This window comes from Aphis gossypii, chromosome 2, assembly GCF_020184175.1.
Source record: "Aphis gossypii isolate Hap1 chromosome 2, ASM2018417v2, whole genome shotgun sequence".
Lineage (NCBI taxonomy): Eukaryota > Metazoa > Arthropoda > Insecta > Hemiptera > Aphididae > Aphis > Aphis gossypii.
In genome coordinates, this window is record NC_065531.1 from 35,729,327 (window position 1) to 35,749,178 (window position 19,852).

General features: G+C 24.9%; 1 protein-coding gene across 2 annotated transcripts; it reads right to left on the bottom strand.

The window, feature by feature from the left end:
• Positions 1-395: 395 nt before the first annotated feature.
• LOC114127088 (facilitated trehalose transporter Tret1-like) lies at positions 396-17,787 on the bottom strand. Of its 2 annotated transcripts, none has more exons than XM_027991225.2 (8): positions 17,505-17,787; positions 7,257-7,329; positions 6,128-6,263; positions 4,814-5,199; positions 2,489-2,696; positions 2,225-2,424; positions 1,080-1,345; positions 396-999 (listed from the first exon to the last, which is right to left on the bottom strand). In XM_027991225.2, exons 1-8 carry the CDS (start codon positions 17,723-17,725, stop codon positions 732-734), a joined length of 1,758 nt encoding a protein of 585 aa, XP_027847026.2. In that variant the 5' UTR covers positions 17,726-17,787; the 3' UTR covers positions 396-731. The 2 variants fall into 2 exon arrangements, with proteins under 2 accessions (XP_027847026.2, XP_050055621.1); XM_050199664.1 differs by lacking the exon at positions 17,505-17,787 and adding an exon at positions 12,273-12,318.
• Between the last annotated feature and the right edge of the window lie 2,065 nt (positions 17,788-19,852).

Sequence of the window (19,852 nt, forward strand, 5' to 3'; positions counted from 1 at the left end):
TAATTTGATACAAAATTTATTACGATTGAATAATAAAAATATAACAATTATTTTTTTGTGGAATTAAAATAATTATTTGAGTCAATAATATATGAAGTGCATATAGGACGGCACACTAGCTAGGCAAATTAAAGTCATCACTTTAATATTTTGTATTCTATACTATGTATAATATACTCGATTTACTAGTTTACTAATATAATAATTTATTATACACATTTACGTGTATATTATTATTTTATAGATAATGTGTATATAATATGAATTCTAAAATATCTAATATTTATTATTTATTATATTTTTTAAATGTAATTATATTGGTTTAAATATATCTGGATAATATGCTTATTGACGAAACGTATTGGAATATATTTTAAGTACAAGAAAACAAATAATTTAACAAACATTTCAATTTTTATTTTATGATACACTTAATTTTAGTTTATAACGTAAAAGTATTTTATAAAAATATTTCCACTTGTTAACTCTGTAATAAAACTCTTATAAATAATAATAATATTATGTACATAATAATATGTTATGTTATAATATTTTATTACATTTTGTAAACTAAATTTGTCATTGGTGGTAATATATGACAAACTATTTTAGTATTTTACTTATATTGGTAGATAAGGTTAAAATTATATTTGTAGAACCCTTGAACACTTGTGGCCGACTCTCTGTAGTGTGTACACTGTACACACTAAAAGTCTACGTGCGATAATATGTTATTTTATCAATATCGTTGGTTTTGTTATTTTAACTTGTCTGCCGTTTTTTTTCGCAAAATCCTTTTCAATTTCGGCTAACGTTTTACCTTCAGTTTGCGGTAAACAAATGAATACGTATACAATTCCAATGACGGCTATTATGCCGTAAAATAAAAAGCATCCATGCAGTCCCAGTGAACTTTGAAGAGTTAACCAGGTCTTCGATACTATGAACGCGATTATATAAAAAATCGCCGCGCACAATCCACTGGCCACTCCTCGTCCTCTGTAAAAATATAAAATTGAATGAATTTTAAACGAATTCTTATAAAAACAAAATGTTGGTAAAAAAAAATTTAGTTAAACCTAGTTGGAAATAATTCGGACATCAACAACCATGGTATGGCACTAATTCCCAAATTCATTGAAAAGTACAGAATGCAAAACAGCAATAGTGGTATCATCGGTGCGGATGACCACTGGTGTGTTATGGCGTATGTGTAGATGCCCAACGACAGACAGCACATCGCGCAACTCGACATTGAGACCAATGACAAAGCTCGCTTTCCGACCGGCTTCACCAAACAAATGCATGCTATTGCACCAGTGCCCTGTAACACTCCGGACATAACCTGAAATGGTAATAATTCATACATAGATTATAATGATCTAACTATAGTATACCTAAAATAATATTAACAGTTTTCAAAAATAATTAGGTAACTATAACTTATATAAAAAAATTACAACCAAATATGGTTTATTCTGTAAAATGTTAAAGACCTTACCAACATTTTAAGCATATATATTTTTTTTACGTTGATTTATGCTTGAGACAAGCCCAAATAATAATAAAAAAAAAAAACAAAACAAAAACAAACATGATACATTTGAATATGATAAATAATTTTGCGATAAGTATATTTATGTATGTATTTATTTAAGGCAAAACGCATAAATAGTTATTTTTTTTATATTTAATTTAATTTTTATAATGTAATTTGCCTTTACATCATCCAACGTTCTGAATTACTTTTAAGATATTCTAATAATAAAATATATATATAATAAGATAAAAAGACAAAGCAAAAAAAAAAAAATTGAAGATTTTATGGTAAATTTATTTAATACGAATAATACAATGAACTTTTATTAGGTAATGCATATAATTTAAATTTGCAAATGTAAATATTATATTTTTATTTTTGATTTATAAACCATTTTTTTTTTTATAAGTATTTATTATTTTATTATATACATAGGTACTTTGAAACTTTTAAAAGATATAATCGCATATAGTATAGGTTTGGTATTTTTGTAATCGCTATAATGATTAAATTTAGTCATTTTTTTTTTCGTTATTTTAATTCCCTTAAAATGACCATCGCAGTAATAGTTTTGCAATTTTGACTGGTCGCCTGCAGTCTACCAAATATTATATACCAGATTATTACTTAAAAAACTGCAAGAATATAGGATTTATATTACAAAAATAAAAATAGCTTTCTTACGGTTAATTTTTTCGGCGTCAAGGGTACTTCCAGCTGGGTGAAAACTTCAAGCATATACGGTCGCATGCCTGTTAGCGATGCAGCGTGGAAAAAGAAGAAGTAACTTATGATCAGCCGTAGTGGTATTAAGATTCCAGGTCGGAGAAAGTCCCTAATGACGTTAACAATGCTGGGTTTTATTTGTGTGCCAAATTCACTATCTATAGGAAAATAAATAAAAATATATTAATCATTACTGTTGTTTTCGATATCGTATCATCAAACCTGGTACTCTGTTGTATACAGCCGATTTTCTGATCTTGGCTTCCAAAAAACTTTTGAACTCATTTTTAGACTCCTGACAGTACACTTCAAGTGCGTGAAATTCTTCACTCACCTCTTCGGCAGAAACCCACCCCCGGAGCCATCTCAACGACGATAATGCCTCGTCTCTTCTTCCCTTCGTCATTAACCAGATAGGTGATTCTGGAATCTGTGTGACAATGTTTTCTTTATTGTTTAAAACCGGAAATTAAATTAGCCTAAAATTATTTGAAAAATAACTATATTGAATGCTATTTTTATGACTCAAATACATATAAACATATTGTTTTCGTAATTAGTTTGTTATTATCGTTTATTTGACGCACAAAACATAATACTGCGAATTCGTAATTCATGCGCAGCTAATAATTGTTGTCAATATTGCGTCTGTACAGTGACAGATTGAATATTGATAGAATAGTTATTTGTTAAAAATATAAGAGGTGCTTCATGTAAAACATATATCTGCTTTTACAAAGCTTTTTCGCTGCAATTAAAATGAGCCCTAAAAGAAAAGGAAGGAGTCACATCGGTAAACGTAGACTACATCAACCTCTGAAATGTATACATAAAACTATTTATGTGTATTCAAAGCACAAACACTCAGTATAATTGTTATTCATTAATTTATTATATAATATAATAGAACTACCTAATAAATAATAGGTAGTAATATAATGATGTACCTTTCCCACGATGGAACGAAATATTTCTAAAATAATGGAAATATATTATAGGATACTGTAATAGTAAACGGTGAATGTATAGGGACATAAATTAATGTGACTGACTTATACCCTCAGTAAGTAACGGCCTGTAACGCTTTACATTATTAATTGTGGATAATTTAAATTATATACAAATGTATCTGTGATTAATGTAACTATAGAGTATGCTACAAAACGTATATAAATTAATTAATAAATATATTATACAATTAAGATATATTTAACATAGGTATATATGAAATATATTAATACTAAAATTTAAAATTCTGTTAAAAATAATTGTTAGAATAATTAATATATTTCAATGCAGTACCAAATAGTGTGAATAAAATATTTATTTTAAAGCCATATTATTGAAGGAAAATCATCAAAAAATAGCATAAAATTAGTTAAATTAAGATCAATTTTACCGATAACAAATAACAGAGATGAAATACATACAATCTTACAATGACGTTAAACTATACATATTTACTTATTACTAGATTTAATGCAAAGTAATCATACAGAAATGAAAACCAAAACCAGCATTTATGATTTTATTATGAAAATAAAAAAAAAGACTAACGAATTAACTATTAGAACGTTTATGAATAGATCAAAATTATTATGTTTATCATTAAAAATTAGTTTTATCAATTATACAACTTTTTAGTATTTAATTTTATAAGGCCAAGAAACTGATGAAGTAAAATATTGCATTTCTAATTTTCACGAAATCTCTATGCAGCAAATTATGAGAAATTATTACTCTTATACTCAGTGCAAATGACTGGATAACACTAATATTGAGTTAACAATTAAGTAGAAATATAAATATTATCGATTTTGTAGGAAAAGAGTAAATCTTCTTGTTGTCACTATAACAATAATCGAAGAATAAGTATTATCTAATATGGACGGTCTATTGTCTATGTCATAGTATACACGATAGACAGTCAGCTATAATTAATATTGTTGTTATTTTGAAATTATATAATTAAACAAACTATCACTGATTACAATATATTTGTAGGAATATAATATATTATGTCATGTTATGACTTAAATATATAAAGTGAGTACACAACAACTCCAGACATAATGTCAAATTTAGAGATAAACTTATACTGTAGTCCAAAAGTATAATTATCATAATATAACTTACATCACGTATAATATATTAATGCTAATAGATATATAAGGTATTTTTTTCAACAAACATGTTGTTTTTTTTTTTTTTTAATATTCGTGTAATCAACATGGCATGAAAATGGTGTGACAACTAAAAAAAATAATTTTTCAGGAGAATAATAATTTTAAAATAATGTTGTATACCATATTAATATATTGTCATACCCACTTCATAAATGTCCTTTTTTATATTAATTTTATACATTAAAAGTAGTTATTACTTATTACTTATCACTAATTCTAATAAAATATGTGACATCGATTTAAATTGAAAATAATATTTATAAATTAAATTTTGCTACTCGTATTTCTTAATTTACTAGTAATTTAAGTATTTTTTTATCAAGCTCAATCCTAAAAAACAACAAATAATTAACTGTCATACCAGCGATATAGCGACGATAGCGGCCATAGGTACCAGGCCGCTAACAAGCATTGTCATTCTCCACGAGAACATATAGCCGAGGAAAAGCTCTAGCAGGTGTCCTAGGACAATGACGGAGGTGGCGAACGTAGACAAAATTCCCCTGATGTTCGGTTCGCCGATCTCGCCGATATACGCCATTGTGGGAGCCTCCAGGAACCCGACTCCTATGCCCATAAGAGCCGAGGCTATCGTCAGCATCAACGGAGATCCTGCTGAGTATAGTAAGTACCAGCCGGCCAGGTGGGGCAGGTTGACCAGTAGCATACTTCGCTTCCGGCCGAGCACGCCTTGCAAGCAGCCCGACAGTATGCATCCCAGGGGTTGGCACAAAAACATTATGCTACCTGCAGTAAAATCGTTTTATAAACATTAATTAAAAATAATATTTATGTTATTTTATAATATTATGATTAGATTATGACGTATTTTGAGTCATTGTAAATTCGTCAAACTCGCTAATTTTTTACGCATGCAGCTTTAGTATAAATTTATATTATTATATAAACGGTAAATATCGTTTATAATTTCATTCGAGAAACCAAAAAAATATTTCATAATTATAATAACCGAATAAAAAAAAAAAGTTACTATAAAACATTAGGTAAATCACAAAATATTACTTCTAGTTATTTATATAATTAAAAAGTAAAGTTTATTTTTATTATGTGTCCTTATATACTATGTGTTGTTTATTAGCAAAAATAAAAATCGTGTATTATCGCTTATAATTTTTTAAAGATTTTGGATATTATGTTATTATTATTGTTTTTAACTTTATCTTGCTTAAAATGTATTCTTGTCACAAACTTTCGATAATATAACCGGTGTATAAGATGGTCATTATAAATGAATTATTTGTTTAAATTAATCAAATATTTATGGTATTGTTAGGCCGTTAGAACGACCAATACAATTTAGCATATCAAACTTAGGATTTTTGATATATTATATATGTATATTTTCTATATTTATTTAATTTACTTTAAATGATCTTATTAAAATTAAATAATTTTAAATAAACTTTAATGTATAATCAATAATATATTTATACTATATACCAATTCAATAAAATATTTACTATTAATTATTTAAAAGTGATACAAATTAAAATATGGGTGAAGAGACATTGAACACATATTATGTATTTTATTTACTTTAGTTGGTACAAATTTTAACCTTTGAAATATTAAAATTTATATTAAAAATATGTCAAAAAAAAATTCAAAAAAGCCGTACAAGTATATTTAATTAAACGTAATACTATAATTTTACCAATCCACGAAGATTGTTCATCGTCCAGCGTAAGGTCCTCTTTTGTGTTATGGAGTGCGCCGATGACAATTGTAGGAACAGATATAATCATTCCCAAATTCAACATCAACAAACTTTGAGCGACCATCGCACATACCTATACGTACACCGTAATGTATAATAATATCATAATCAAAATTTTAATACATGTGTGTTAATATAATAATATTATTATAATTTCAATCAATTGTCTTTAAGTATTATAAGACTTGTAAGTTATAATATACATATATTTAGGTATTGATGTGATAAAATCAAAGATTTTATATAAGTATTTTATTAATAAGTATAAAGTCTATGATCCTCGTCTATTATAGGTATGAAATGAAGTGTTTTGGTTGAATTGTTAATTTAATTATTTTTCTTTTCAAATTTAGATGTACTTATATTTAAATTTTAATTTAATTGAATAATATGTACATTTTTAAACTGTATAAGTTCTAAGAATAGTAGTTTTTTGATTATGATTTTAAAAGTTCAAATGTTCGTAGTCCACATATCTTTTAAATCTGATATTAATCATAGAATATTCTTCTTAGTTCTTAAAGTTTATTCACAACTACTCGTTTACATTTTGATTTAAAATTTTCAAAAATATAATTTTCTTAAAAATTTACCACAATAAAGAGTAGTTCTAATTTAAAACAAATAAGTATAAATCACTATAAAACAGTTAAGATTTGTATGTGAATGCATTTGAAAAAATAATCTAAGTAAATGAAAACATAGTCCTAATTATTAATTATACTTTTAAAGTCTAAAAACCACAATTTGGATTAATGCGTTAAAGGAAAAAAATTGAGGGATCACATCATGTTAGGCGAATCACTCTATATTTAATATATGAATTATCTGAATAAAGCATTACTTATACAATTATAGTATAACGATCGTTTATCAAGTATAATAAATGATTATTGATTTAGCTATATAATTATCATCAATAATGAGAAATATCCATAGTAAATTAAATAAAAATCAAACAACAGTCGAAAATAGTAAACTATTATTAGGTATATTATTAGTGTTTCATTTTCATAGTACTTTATAGTAATCAGTAATATATTTAATCATGCACAATTAACTATACCTGTGATAATATTCGTTTATACTTATGTCGATCATTCGTACAGCTAGATGTGATTAGCAGTGATACAGGTTCCCTGTAAACAAAATATTATATTGCAAAAATAATATACTTATTTTAAAGTACTGATTGATTTTTATTCTCCAACACTGTTTCAATATTTTTTAGGAAGTTATGTGAGCCACGTCTATATTTTTAAAAATATAAAATATAAGATGTTATAGTAAATTGTATCGTGATAAATCCTTTTGATATAACCTTGTGAGGTGAAATATTTTACGAAAGTGAATTTTTGTGAACTATTATGGCAATATAGGTGCATTCTTTTTCTTTGCACTTTTTGAAGGATATCGGATTAACACTACTTAATACATTATCATGCATTTTTCTTCCTATGAATTAAATTTATTATAATTTATTTATATTTATACGTATAATCAATGACTCAACGACAATTATAGTATTGCAGTAGAAACTCGTTTAACCATCACTTGATTTACCGTCACTTTCTGTTATCTGTCATCGGCCACCGTGAAAAAATCTAATGATGCGATCGCGATAAATTTGTCGTGGTGCCTAACGTGGTGACCTCAAGCATATAAAAAAAATTGTAATATCAATGAAATAAATGCGATAAATGCTGAGATAACGAACAAATAGTATTTTTTTAGTATAGTATTATTTTTCTTATTACATATTATATATTATTAGTATTTATTATTTATTATTATTTTATTATTTTTGTCTGCAAATTACGTTTTTAAAACATATAGGTACGTATATTAAAAATTATGTTTTTATTATTGTATTTCTGTTAACAGTCTATTCGATTAACCGTCATTGTCCCGATCCCGACAGTGATGGTTAATCGTGTTACTACTCTAGTTATAAAATATATGATTAGAATTCAGTCAGGATATCGTTGACTATTATTCAAGAGTACATTATTATTTTATGTTCAATAAACAATTCGAGAATAAATAACGAAAATAGGTATATACCTATTAGACTGAAAACTTATTGCTTTCAGTGAATTAAGAATATTAATTCAGTTGTGATAGCCATGGATAATAAATTTTTATTCGATGACATTCCTTGATAATAATATAGGTAAAATAAATCAAGATTTTTGAAAATTGAATAATTTTTTTTTTTTTTTTGTTAGCTTTCAGTAACTTTAGCTATTATAACCATGTGATATTGTTTTATTACGGTACAGTAGAATTTTAGAACATGTGTTCAGAACACAGTGTTTTCTTATATGGTATTTGGCTTAATCTCTAAAAACTCGAATTGTCACCCATTCAGTAGCTACAATAGCTAAATACACTAAGCCAAACTACCAAACTACTCTCCCTAACAATTTTTTTTTTTATTTAGTGAGTTAAGTATGAAATATTTTTATTTTGAACTTAAATGATTTTTTGGAAAATATAGTAATCGAAAATAATTATTGTAGTTTTTTTTTTTTTTTTTATTTTGTCTTAGATGCAACATTTATTTTAATATAAATACAACTCAATTTTTCATATATGTTGTGTTTCATCAAAATTAACCTATATAAGCATGATGCATGTGCCTCATAATGATTTATAATAATTATTGTGTAAAATATGTTAATTTGTATTAGATTTTGAACTAAAGGATACCTATATTATAGTATTTTCGATTTAGACTAAGTTCGATTAATTTTTAATAGTTACCTATCTTAAATTAATTTAAATTTTTTCTTATAAATCTTATACACGCAATTAATTTAATATATATTACAACTTGTAAGTAGTCACAATGGTTTTTTTTTTATATTATTGTAAATTGACAGCAGCTATTCAACGACTGATTTTATATATTATTATTCAAAATAGAATAACAGAAAAAAAATGTATTCTTATAGTAGTTATAAATTAATTCAATAACTTTCATCAATAAAAAAGTACAATTAATAGTTTTGTTTATTTAAAACTTATCTTATGTAATTATTATAAAGTACTTATCAATATATTTTTGGAAAATTACACTGTAAGTATGTAATATTAGGTATTTGATTGCAGTCAAGTGTTGTATCTATAAACTTGTTTTGTTTCTATATTATTTTTTTTCCATAATATTGGATTTTCAATAAAATATTTTATAAATAATTGTGCTTTTAAGGTACATCGTTTGTTTTTACTAAAGTTTTTGCATAAACACGCGTATCGCCACTATATACAATAATTTAGCGATGAAATCAAGACGTTAAAATGTGTCCAATCAATTTTATAGTTATTGTTTCAACAGCGGTAGCGTGTAGTGTACTATACACTTACTACAGTATATAGTATTATACAAATATACCATCAGTAACTCAACTCCACATCGACACGGTCTTGGGTTGGTAGGTAACTTTATATTTTTATAAAAGTTATCATTAGTATAATAATAATTGTATTATTAGTATCAGATTATTGTCTATCGAATTTGATCTCGATCCGTTCTTCAAACGACTACGTATTGCTATAAAATCAAAGTTCAAAAAAAAAAGTTCAAACACGATCTTGAAAAAATATTGTTTTGTATTAATATGTAAAACAACAAAAGGCAATTATTTAGGTTACAATCAGTAAGCTTACTTAAAGAAACTGGTCACGAAAAAATACGCAGACTGCCGACTATATTATATATTATACTATATAGGTACCTACACCAATTAGCGTCGTTAGTGACTATGGATGACTCTCGCTCCATAGTCATAATATCATAATACTTTAGCCAGACTTATCATTCAAAACATTGTTTTTAAGCTATCGTTTCAAATTCAGGTGGCGTGGTCTGGCATTATATGTTATTATTACTTTTTTTTCTGGAATTTTTATTCAATGTTATAGACAATTTAATTCGTAGCCCATTATATCTACATCTATTGTTTTGTTTATGAATGTTGCTATTTAAGTTTTTTGATTTCCACTAAAATTATTTTTAAAAAAAGCAATATTTTTTGTATGAATATATTATTAAAATGCACATTAAAAAATGTGATAAAATAATAACAAACTTTTTTATTAACATTGGATCGATGGGTTTTTTGCTCTTTATAGTCATCTACAAATAATATGGTAATGTACTTATATGAGTCCTTATTGTTGTTATTTACTATTAAATTATCGTTTCGATAATGAACACTGCAAAATAATAATATATAAAAGTTAACATTTCGTTGTTAGTTAATATGTTAAATGTTTAAACGTTTATTTATTTTTAAGACAAACCGTGTACGACCATTTTATAATATACCTACTAGTAATATAATATAATAATTTTAAAATTATGGCTGTGACAAAATGTGACTACCTAATTAATGGTAATTGGTATAATTTATAAATGAACTTCAGTATATCTTTATATGATTATCATGCGAACTTATGTAACAGTACGATTAAGGTTTTTAATATAATAATTGAAATTATAGAGATTGCATGACGTGCCATTAATTAATCAATCATTAATATCTTAGTATAAATAAATACTACATTCAATATTATATATATTTTATATTTTCGTAAAACTACCATAAGGACTAGATATTTTTTTTATTCCTTGACCAAAATATTTTTATAACTAAAAAACTACTAGATCGAATTTAGATTTTAGTTCATTAAAATTTAAAATTTAAAAGAAAGTATCGTATAAATAATTTGCTTTAAAAAAGAAGAGGAGGATATTTTAATAAAGATTCTCATAAAAATATTGAATTTCGTAACACCATGCAAATGTCTTAAGTAACACAAAAAATATTTAAAATATAGACTTTAATTATATTTAAAATATCAACAATTCAGTATTTAATTATTAAAGAAGAATATGTGTGAGTAATGAGCATGTTTGTTAAATAAACCAATATATAATAATTTATTGTTCACATCCTGGAATAATATAGTACTGAAGTAAAAATAAATATAAAAAAAAATTGTATTATAAACTAAACAGGACGACATTTTAGTGTACAGTGTGTAGGGCAGAAATATATTGGAAATATATATATATATATATATATTTGTTTTCAGTTATCCAAGTTATTAAATGTTTGCTGAACGAAAAAAAGAAAATGTATTATTAAAACAAAATATAACCCCCTGATCCATCTTTATTTAACTTGTCTTGCACGTTATAAATGTTAAAATACTCATCATTTTTTCACAAATTTTGGATGGGATAGTATTGTTCTCAGGTTCATATTACCTATTATTGTAATGTATTGTATGTGTTCATTATTCGTATAAAAAGAATAAATATAATTATAATAATAGTTATAGTGAATGGATTGGATTAGGTAATGACAATCAACGGATAATTAATAACATAATTAACCAGTTATACTGCAATCGATGGGTTTTTCATTATGTAACACATAATGTGAATTCACGAGCTAAATATAGATATGTACGTAGAATTTATATAATAACTAAAAGTAACATCAATTCTGTATTAAGATTTAAAATTATATAATGTCATAAAAATAATTAATAAATTGTCAACATAATAGTAAATTATTTTCTCTCTTTGATGACAATCTATTATTATATTAGATATATAATATATTAATTATAGATGAATTCAAAATTTAGTTCACGTTGGTATAGGAAAACATGAAATATATTAGATGAAAGTTTTCAAATAAAATACAGTTTGGTTTGGACTGTTTGGAGAATAAGGTTTGGCCCAAGGCACTTTTTTTACGACACTGCATTGAAATATCGGTACACTGGGAACTGTTTTTCAATTATAGGAAATATTTTTTACTTTAATCTTTATATAATATTGAAAATGATACCCGTATTTATAAGAAATTACCACTTCATTGATTTCTTAAATTATTTTTTAATTTTTTTATTTAATACATTACGGTAGGTAGTAAATGCTGATATAAATGAAAAGAATATTGGCACACATTTTATCGTTCGTTCCGTTACACATTTTTGGTTTATTGATTTTTTTTCTACGTTCCATTTTTATTTCACGTTTTCTTCCAAAATGGTGACTTACCTAGTGCTCACCATACTTTATACTTTCATGAAAAGCATTCACCGGCCTTAAAAAAAAAAAAAACTCTACAATACATTTTCTAAGATATATAAGTTATTATATTTTTAATTGAGTTCTAAACGAAATTTTTAACGTTTATTTTTATTCGTAGTGTACTAACCTTCTATACAGATATTTTTATAAAGTATAAAAAGATTCAATAGATATATTATTATGGAATCGTATGAAATTGATTGATGAGCATTATTCAAACGAAATTACTTAAACGGTAAATTTACAGTAGGAATCTATGTTTTAAAAATGATGGTTATTATCTTATTTAAACAAAGCGTATAATTACATACAATAAATTTAATTCATAATTTATAAATAATTTACGTATCTACTGAAATTGTGTACGTGTAATGATCGTTACAAATCTTGTTGGTCCACCGTAACGTATTTGTATGTATTAATTGCACACATTACTCTGTATTTATGAAAAATTGTCTTCATTTTGGATTTTTTCTAAACATATTTATAATAGCAAATTGTTGCATCTAGTTCTTTATAATTATCGTTTACTATATAATTTAAAAAAAAATAAATATTATGTATTTCATGGAAAATGTTTAAAGGAAAAAAAAATATATTTTTATAACTTTTATTTTAAAACAATGGAAAACTTGTATTGCACTAACTTTAACACGAAGTACATTTAAACCCTTAAAATATAATTTTTAGTACAACTATTTTTGCAGAAACTTCATATTTTAACTGATCATATTTTTTTATAAGTATATTATAATTAAGAAATAATAATATATTATAAAGAAGTCTAGAGTTTTATAAATGTAAAGAATTAAACATTTTCTGAAAATCTTGTGACAATAAAGTAACAAAAAAAAAAAAAAAAAAAAAATCAAAAACTGAATAACCAACTACACACTGGTCGATCACAAATGATATAAAAAACATGAGTAAATATTTCTACTTTCTAGGAAAGCACTAATTTTAGATTATTAAGTCAGAAAATGAAATTAAAATAAAAACCACAATTTCTTGCAACAATAATAATAACTATTTAATATAATAATATTTTAACTAATATTATTTAACAATAGCTTACACTGTTGTAGAATTAATTTATTCTTATTATTTAGGTTTATAATTTTTTTTAAATTTAATTTCTATAGGCAAGACAAAAAAATTAAAGTTGTAAAAATAATAAGCTTAAACTTTAAAAACGTCAGATAAGTAAACGATATAATTATAGAGTTTATGATGTTCTTATTAATAAGTGGAAGTTTATAACCATATTTATTTAAAAAGTTTTTAAATAAGATATCAAATACATCAAATTCAATTGTATTAAATACAAATTTAAAAATACGTTTATTTTTTTTATTAATATTTACGCTCCCTTGACTACTGCATACGGTGTATACAATATAATTATGCTATGTTATATTATGTAGTACACTATTAATTTTAAATTCATGTATATTATCATTACATATTTTAATAGGTATTCATTATATAAAATAGTATAACTTTCTTTACTATGTGATTCGTTTTTAGTCCTACGATCTTGTAAGGTTAATTCTATTCTAACTACAGGCCAGGTAGTACGGATAATGTGTATATCTAAAATATTTTATAAATTTCCTTGTTTTATAATTTATTAACAATGAAATAGGTTGATTTTCTATTTTAGATTCTGAACGGAATGATGAATGTATTGATTTTACAATGGTATGTTTTTTTTTGTGTGTGTCTGTGTACATCATAACTAGTCGAAATAATGCTCAATTTCAAACTTTGGGGGTGGCTTCTGATGGCAAAGCGAATATCCTTGGTGCATTATAGAGGTCAAAAGTAAATATTTTCCAACAGTTTGTTTTTTAAAAAAATCGAGAAAAACAAAAAAAAAAATGACAGAAAAACGGTAATTTTTACGCAAAACCAGTTTTCGATCAAATCGATTTTTATATGATTGTAATTCAAAAAATAATCACTGTAAATACATGAAATTTTCGCCAAATATTTATTCTAGTGTTATCTATATACAGTTAAATTTTCAACAATTGTTGACTTCTTTTAAATTATTTATAGACGATTGAAATTTTTAATTTTTCTGAGAACATTTTTTTGAAGTGCCGATCAAATTTTTTTGACCCAATGAAAATACTTGAAAATTTAATACAAAGTTCCACGTAAATTATTCTTATGGTGATTAAAAAATGATAAGAATTCATAGGCACAATTTTTTTTATTAGCATTTTAAGTTCAAATATTGACAAAAATTTGGCAAAATATTTACAAATTATTTTGTTGGTATAATTCATAAAAATGTTTGTATAAGTAACTAAGAGTTGAAAATTCAATACGAGATTTTCCATAAGTTTAGCTTATAATAATTATAAAAGAACTTAAATTCTGGTTTATTCAGGCCATTAAAACATAAATCACCTTTTTACCAACCATTCGAAATTATATTCTAGGTTGACAAATCATCTTCGTTTAGTATCGTTTTTTGTATACAATTATGATACCTATACGGCACCTAATGTACAGCAGAGTGGTACATTTTTATTTAAAATTCAGGTATTTGACTTGACCACATGGCTAAATATAATAAAATAAAATATCTAAATAAAATATTGGACGAGGCAGTATCATGTTTATGCAATTATAAATTATATTTTTTTATTTATACAAGTTTTTATTAGTTTATATATATATATTATTATATTGATGAATAAGGCTAAGATTTATATGCAATTATAAATGGTAAAATGTGCATTCTATTTGTTTTAAGTATGCAAATACATACATTTTACTTTATGAATATGTCAAATTATAGAATAAAAAAGAACTTAAAATTGTATGAAGTGTCAAATAATATGTTGTATAATATATATATATTTAAATTAAACGAAAATAATAGATACAATTGAGTATTTCATAACCAGTTTCTAATACTAGTATTATTAATGCTCTTTAACAATTTTTAATAACACACTTTAAACTTGAACCATTCTTTTAAATCGTTAATCGTTTATTTAAATTCTATTTTGAATGTCATACATAAATTATAAAATTAAGTATTTACGAGGTAAATAAATAGGTAACCGCCTAACCTAGGACAGTAAATTAATTAACCATAGACAACAAGCATTATGATAAAATCGTATATTTTACTAGATATAACTGAAAATGACATTTATACACTTCAAAAATATGTACTACACTAGTATTATGTAGGAGTATTATAATAATAATTATAGATTTTTATTTGATAAACACGATTTTACCTTGGTTTTTCTATTCAAAATTTCGAAATTCTAAACATGCATAAAATATTAATAAACGTATTCAAATAAAAATATGTTTAACTAAATTATTGAGTATGAGCCAAATCGTTGACATTACTGGAAACTAATGTGTTTTGCTATGAGGAAAATATTCCCAACGCAAAGATATCCTAGACATGATACGAAAATTGTAATAATACTTGTCTTATTAATTATTATTATCGACTTTTCTTACTTTAAAAAAAGTAAAAAGTGTCTTGTAGATAATCGTACTCTGTTATAATTGTAAAAATACATTTTATACAAAATATATTTTTTTTCTTCAGAAGATCTATCTAAAAGTAAGAAAAAGTTGTTCAAATTATCTTTTAATTTTTAATTTTAACTATAATTAAAAAACCTAATTGTTTATTTGTGTATAGTAGACGCATACAATAAAATAATATACAGTGGAAACTTGTTTAACCATCATTCGATTCGAGAAAGTTAATGATGCGATCGCTATAAATTTGTCCTGATGCCTAACGTGTCGATCTCAAGCATGTAAAAAAAATGTATAATATCAATGCAATAAACGCGATAAATGCTGCGATAACGAACAAATTGAATAGTATTTGTTTGGTATTATTTTTGTTATCACATATTACCTATATATTATTAGTATTTATTATTTATTATTATTTTATTATTTTTTTCCACAAATGACGTTTGTAAAATATATACGTTTATTAAAAATTATGTTTTGTATTATTGTATTTCTGTTGACCGTCTATTCGATTAACCGTCATTGTCCTGGTCCCGAGAGTAACGGTTAATCGAGTTTCTACTGAATCTAGTTAAAAACTAGTTATCAATAACGTCATGTTTAAGTACAGTAGAAATACATATTTGGTTATATTATTTTGAAATACATAGGTTCTTCGTGCATTATAATAAACTAAATAAATTTCCGGAAAGTACTTAAAATATTGACGTGATTAGATATAAAACCATTCAATAATAATTCAATATCAGCCTAACACATAGTCAGACGCATGTACGCTATGAGTAAGCGTGAATATCGTTTTGTATAATATAATATAGTATAGTATACCTATTATAAATCTACACGGGTTGTGAAGTTTTATTTAGTTAAGTGCTTCCGTTTATGAACTATTAATTTACCAAACGTCAAGTTGTGTAAATAAATTATCAACGGCAATTTCGATTGATAGAAACGCCACCAGATAATTCGATGATCATACCTAATCAAAGTAGATAGTTCTCATGTAGGACGTAGGTGTGTTTTGAACTAATTTAATTTTGAGTTTGCATTTTTACCACAATGCATTTTTTTTTTAGTTATATTTTTTAAAAGTATTCAAAATATAAATTATTTAACTGTTTATCTAAAATATCATATTTTTTATATATGAATATTTTTGTAAGCTGTATTATTTGGCGGTTAAATATTTATATTTATTTGGTAAAACATTTCGTTAATAATTTTTAGTTTTGTGACCACGTTAAAAAAATAAAATTACATAGGTTAATGGTTATAATGTACAATATACATAATTACATTATATTACATGATAGAATAAGTATATAGTTATTGTTCACAAATTGTTAGTCTAAACATTAAATCATTAAAATAAAATCGTGTTTTGCAGTTAATTAATAAAAAAAATGAATTTTGAATATTGCATGTTATTTTAATTAATAGTTTATTATTATAACAAATTATTATAAATCATAATTGAATTGTCCCTTGGTGAAAGCACTGCAAAAAACCTCCAGCACTCATTTCAGTTCACGTTGAATTATGGCGACGGACGAAAAAGTTTTAATAATTATTATTTAATATACGATAATAATTATATAATATATATATTATATTTATTAAAATATATTATAATTCATTGTACATAGTATGATGCTTTTAGAGTTGACTTACGGTTCGTTTGTGACGGTAGTGGCAGCGGTGTCGTCCATTTTTGACGAATCACACGCGTACCCAGATGATATTCCAAAGTTTATTATAATGTAATAATAATAATATTTTATAAAACAGAGTGCAAAATTCACTGCGACGTAAAAATGGTAGGAATTGCGTAATTTCGATAAAAATAATAATATTACACCAAATCGTCGGCAATTATAATTAATTTGTATCATCAAAACTTATAGGAAACCGTAGTGTCCGTCTTATTTAAGCCGCGTCGTAAAACTGGTTGGTACCTATATAATACCACTTAATATCAATATAAAATGTATTAATAGTCGCGTTGGGTAAATGGTAATGCAGTACGCCTGTTGTCGAGATTCTTTCCCGAAGACCTTGTGTAACACCTTTCACGGTCATTATAATAATATAATTTTAGCAATACACATTATCGTTTTTGTAGTGCACGCCTACAACAGCTAGAACGTTCATATGTTTTTATCTCTCCTATCCTAGGACAGGATTTATGTTGAATTTAAAAGAGGAAAAATCCTTCATAAAATGTTTTTATCGCCACGTGCCTCATGTGAAAGTAAAGTAGAACAGACAAAAAAATCACGATCGAGTATTTCATTTTGAAAAACCACGCAAGAATGTCGTGACGGCTGAGTAAGAATCACATTCCGCTATATCAACACTAAAACTACTCGTAGTAAACAGTAATAAATTAACATTACCTATGAAACCTTCAATGATCGCTGTAGTGTACAATATCATTATATTACAGAATGTTGTATGTGTATTGTTTAATAACACTGTATTTTGGTTTCAAAAAATATTTCTACAAGATAGATCCTAAACTGCGTCTGCAAATATGAAATAACACATGATTAACAAAGCTACTGTAAATATTTGAAATTCATTAATAATACGATCATTTTGTAATATTAACACCATACGTATAATACTTCAAAAATTTTATCATTATATTGTAATAGACCGAAGAAAATTTGTGATAACTCAAAGTTTTTTTTACGACTTGTTTATAGTTTTTACAGAATTCTAAACTTGTAACATTTAACTTCTGTGCAATACATTAAAACAATATTAAACAACTAACTAAACTGTTTTTAAATTACAACGATAGTTAATTTAATTAATATATATATATTACAGGCTATTACGTATTAATTATTTCAATAATTTTGTGCTGATAGTATACTAAGTAACAATAAATAATAATAATAAGCATAATGAGCAAAAGACAAAACTAAAATAAAAATCAAGCTAAAGTTATAGGTAGCTACATAACAAGTGATATAAAAGTGATTAAAATCGATTTAACACGACTAGTAGGTACTTACACATTTGTTTAAGTGATTAATAGTTATTAGTTATTATGATGTATCTAATAATACTATTATATTGTTATAAATTACTATAATTTATAAATCATCATAGCTCTCGAACAATTTACAGTTAATTCATAGTATAATTTACTATTTTTCATAGTACATTCGAAAATTAATCAAAATCTTTAAAATAAAAGTATCCGTGAAAGTTTGAAAAATCGTATTATGAATTTAATATTTTAAACAATGTAAAGCGTAATGATTTTTGTTATATTTTTGTATTTAAATTCTCTTCTAAGTAGCACATATACTGTAATCGATGCATAGTAGAATGTGCTGTAAGTAATAGTTTTAGTGAAAACCCTGCCCGTAAAATTCCATTTATAATTTTTTAACATAACATTGTTTTAAATATGTTTAAAATGTTTATATTAGTTGTAAAATAAAATTATTTTTGAGTGTAGAAAGTTTTTAGTTACAGCCCGATGGTAACATTTATTGTTAAATAAGTTTTTAAGCCAGTTGGTGAAACAAATAAAATGTTGTGTTCTTCTTTTCACTTTGTTCACGTCTAACATCCTAAAATCAAAGTACAACTTGTATCGTGTGTTATTTCGGCAATTTAAACGCATTGAAAAAATATTATCTAAGTTCAATACCAAAACTTAATTTCTAAAGGAAGTGTAACTTATAATAATGTATACATTTAAACATAATTGTATGCTTTAGAGATTTACATTTATTTTGCAAGAAAAGACATGAAGTGATTTTTGAAGTAGAACTTGATAGTAACAGTTTTCAAAGTAATATTGTTTTAATATTGTATTTTTACAGTGTATAAATAATGTTCATTTAGGGATATTACTAGAATAAAAATAGTATAATAATTAGCTGTTAGTTTTAAATCTAAAATTTATTTTTGGAAGGTTATTCTACAAAAGGTTAGGTCAACAGAAATAGATTTAAGCTTCCATGATGTGTTACCGTTAAATTGAATGCTCTGCACTT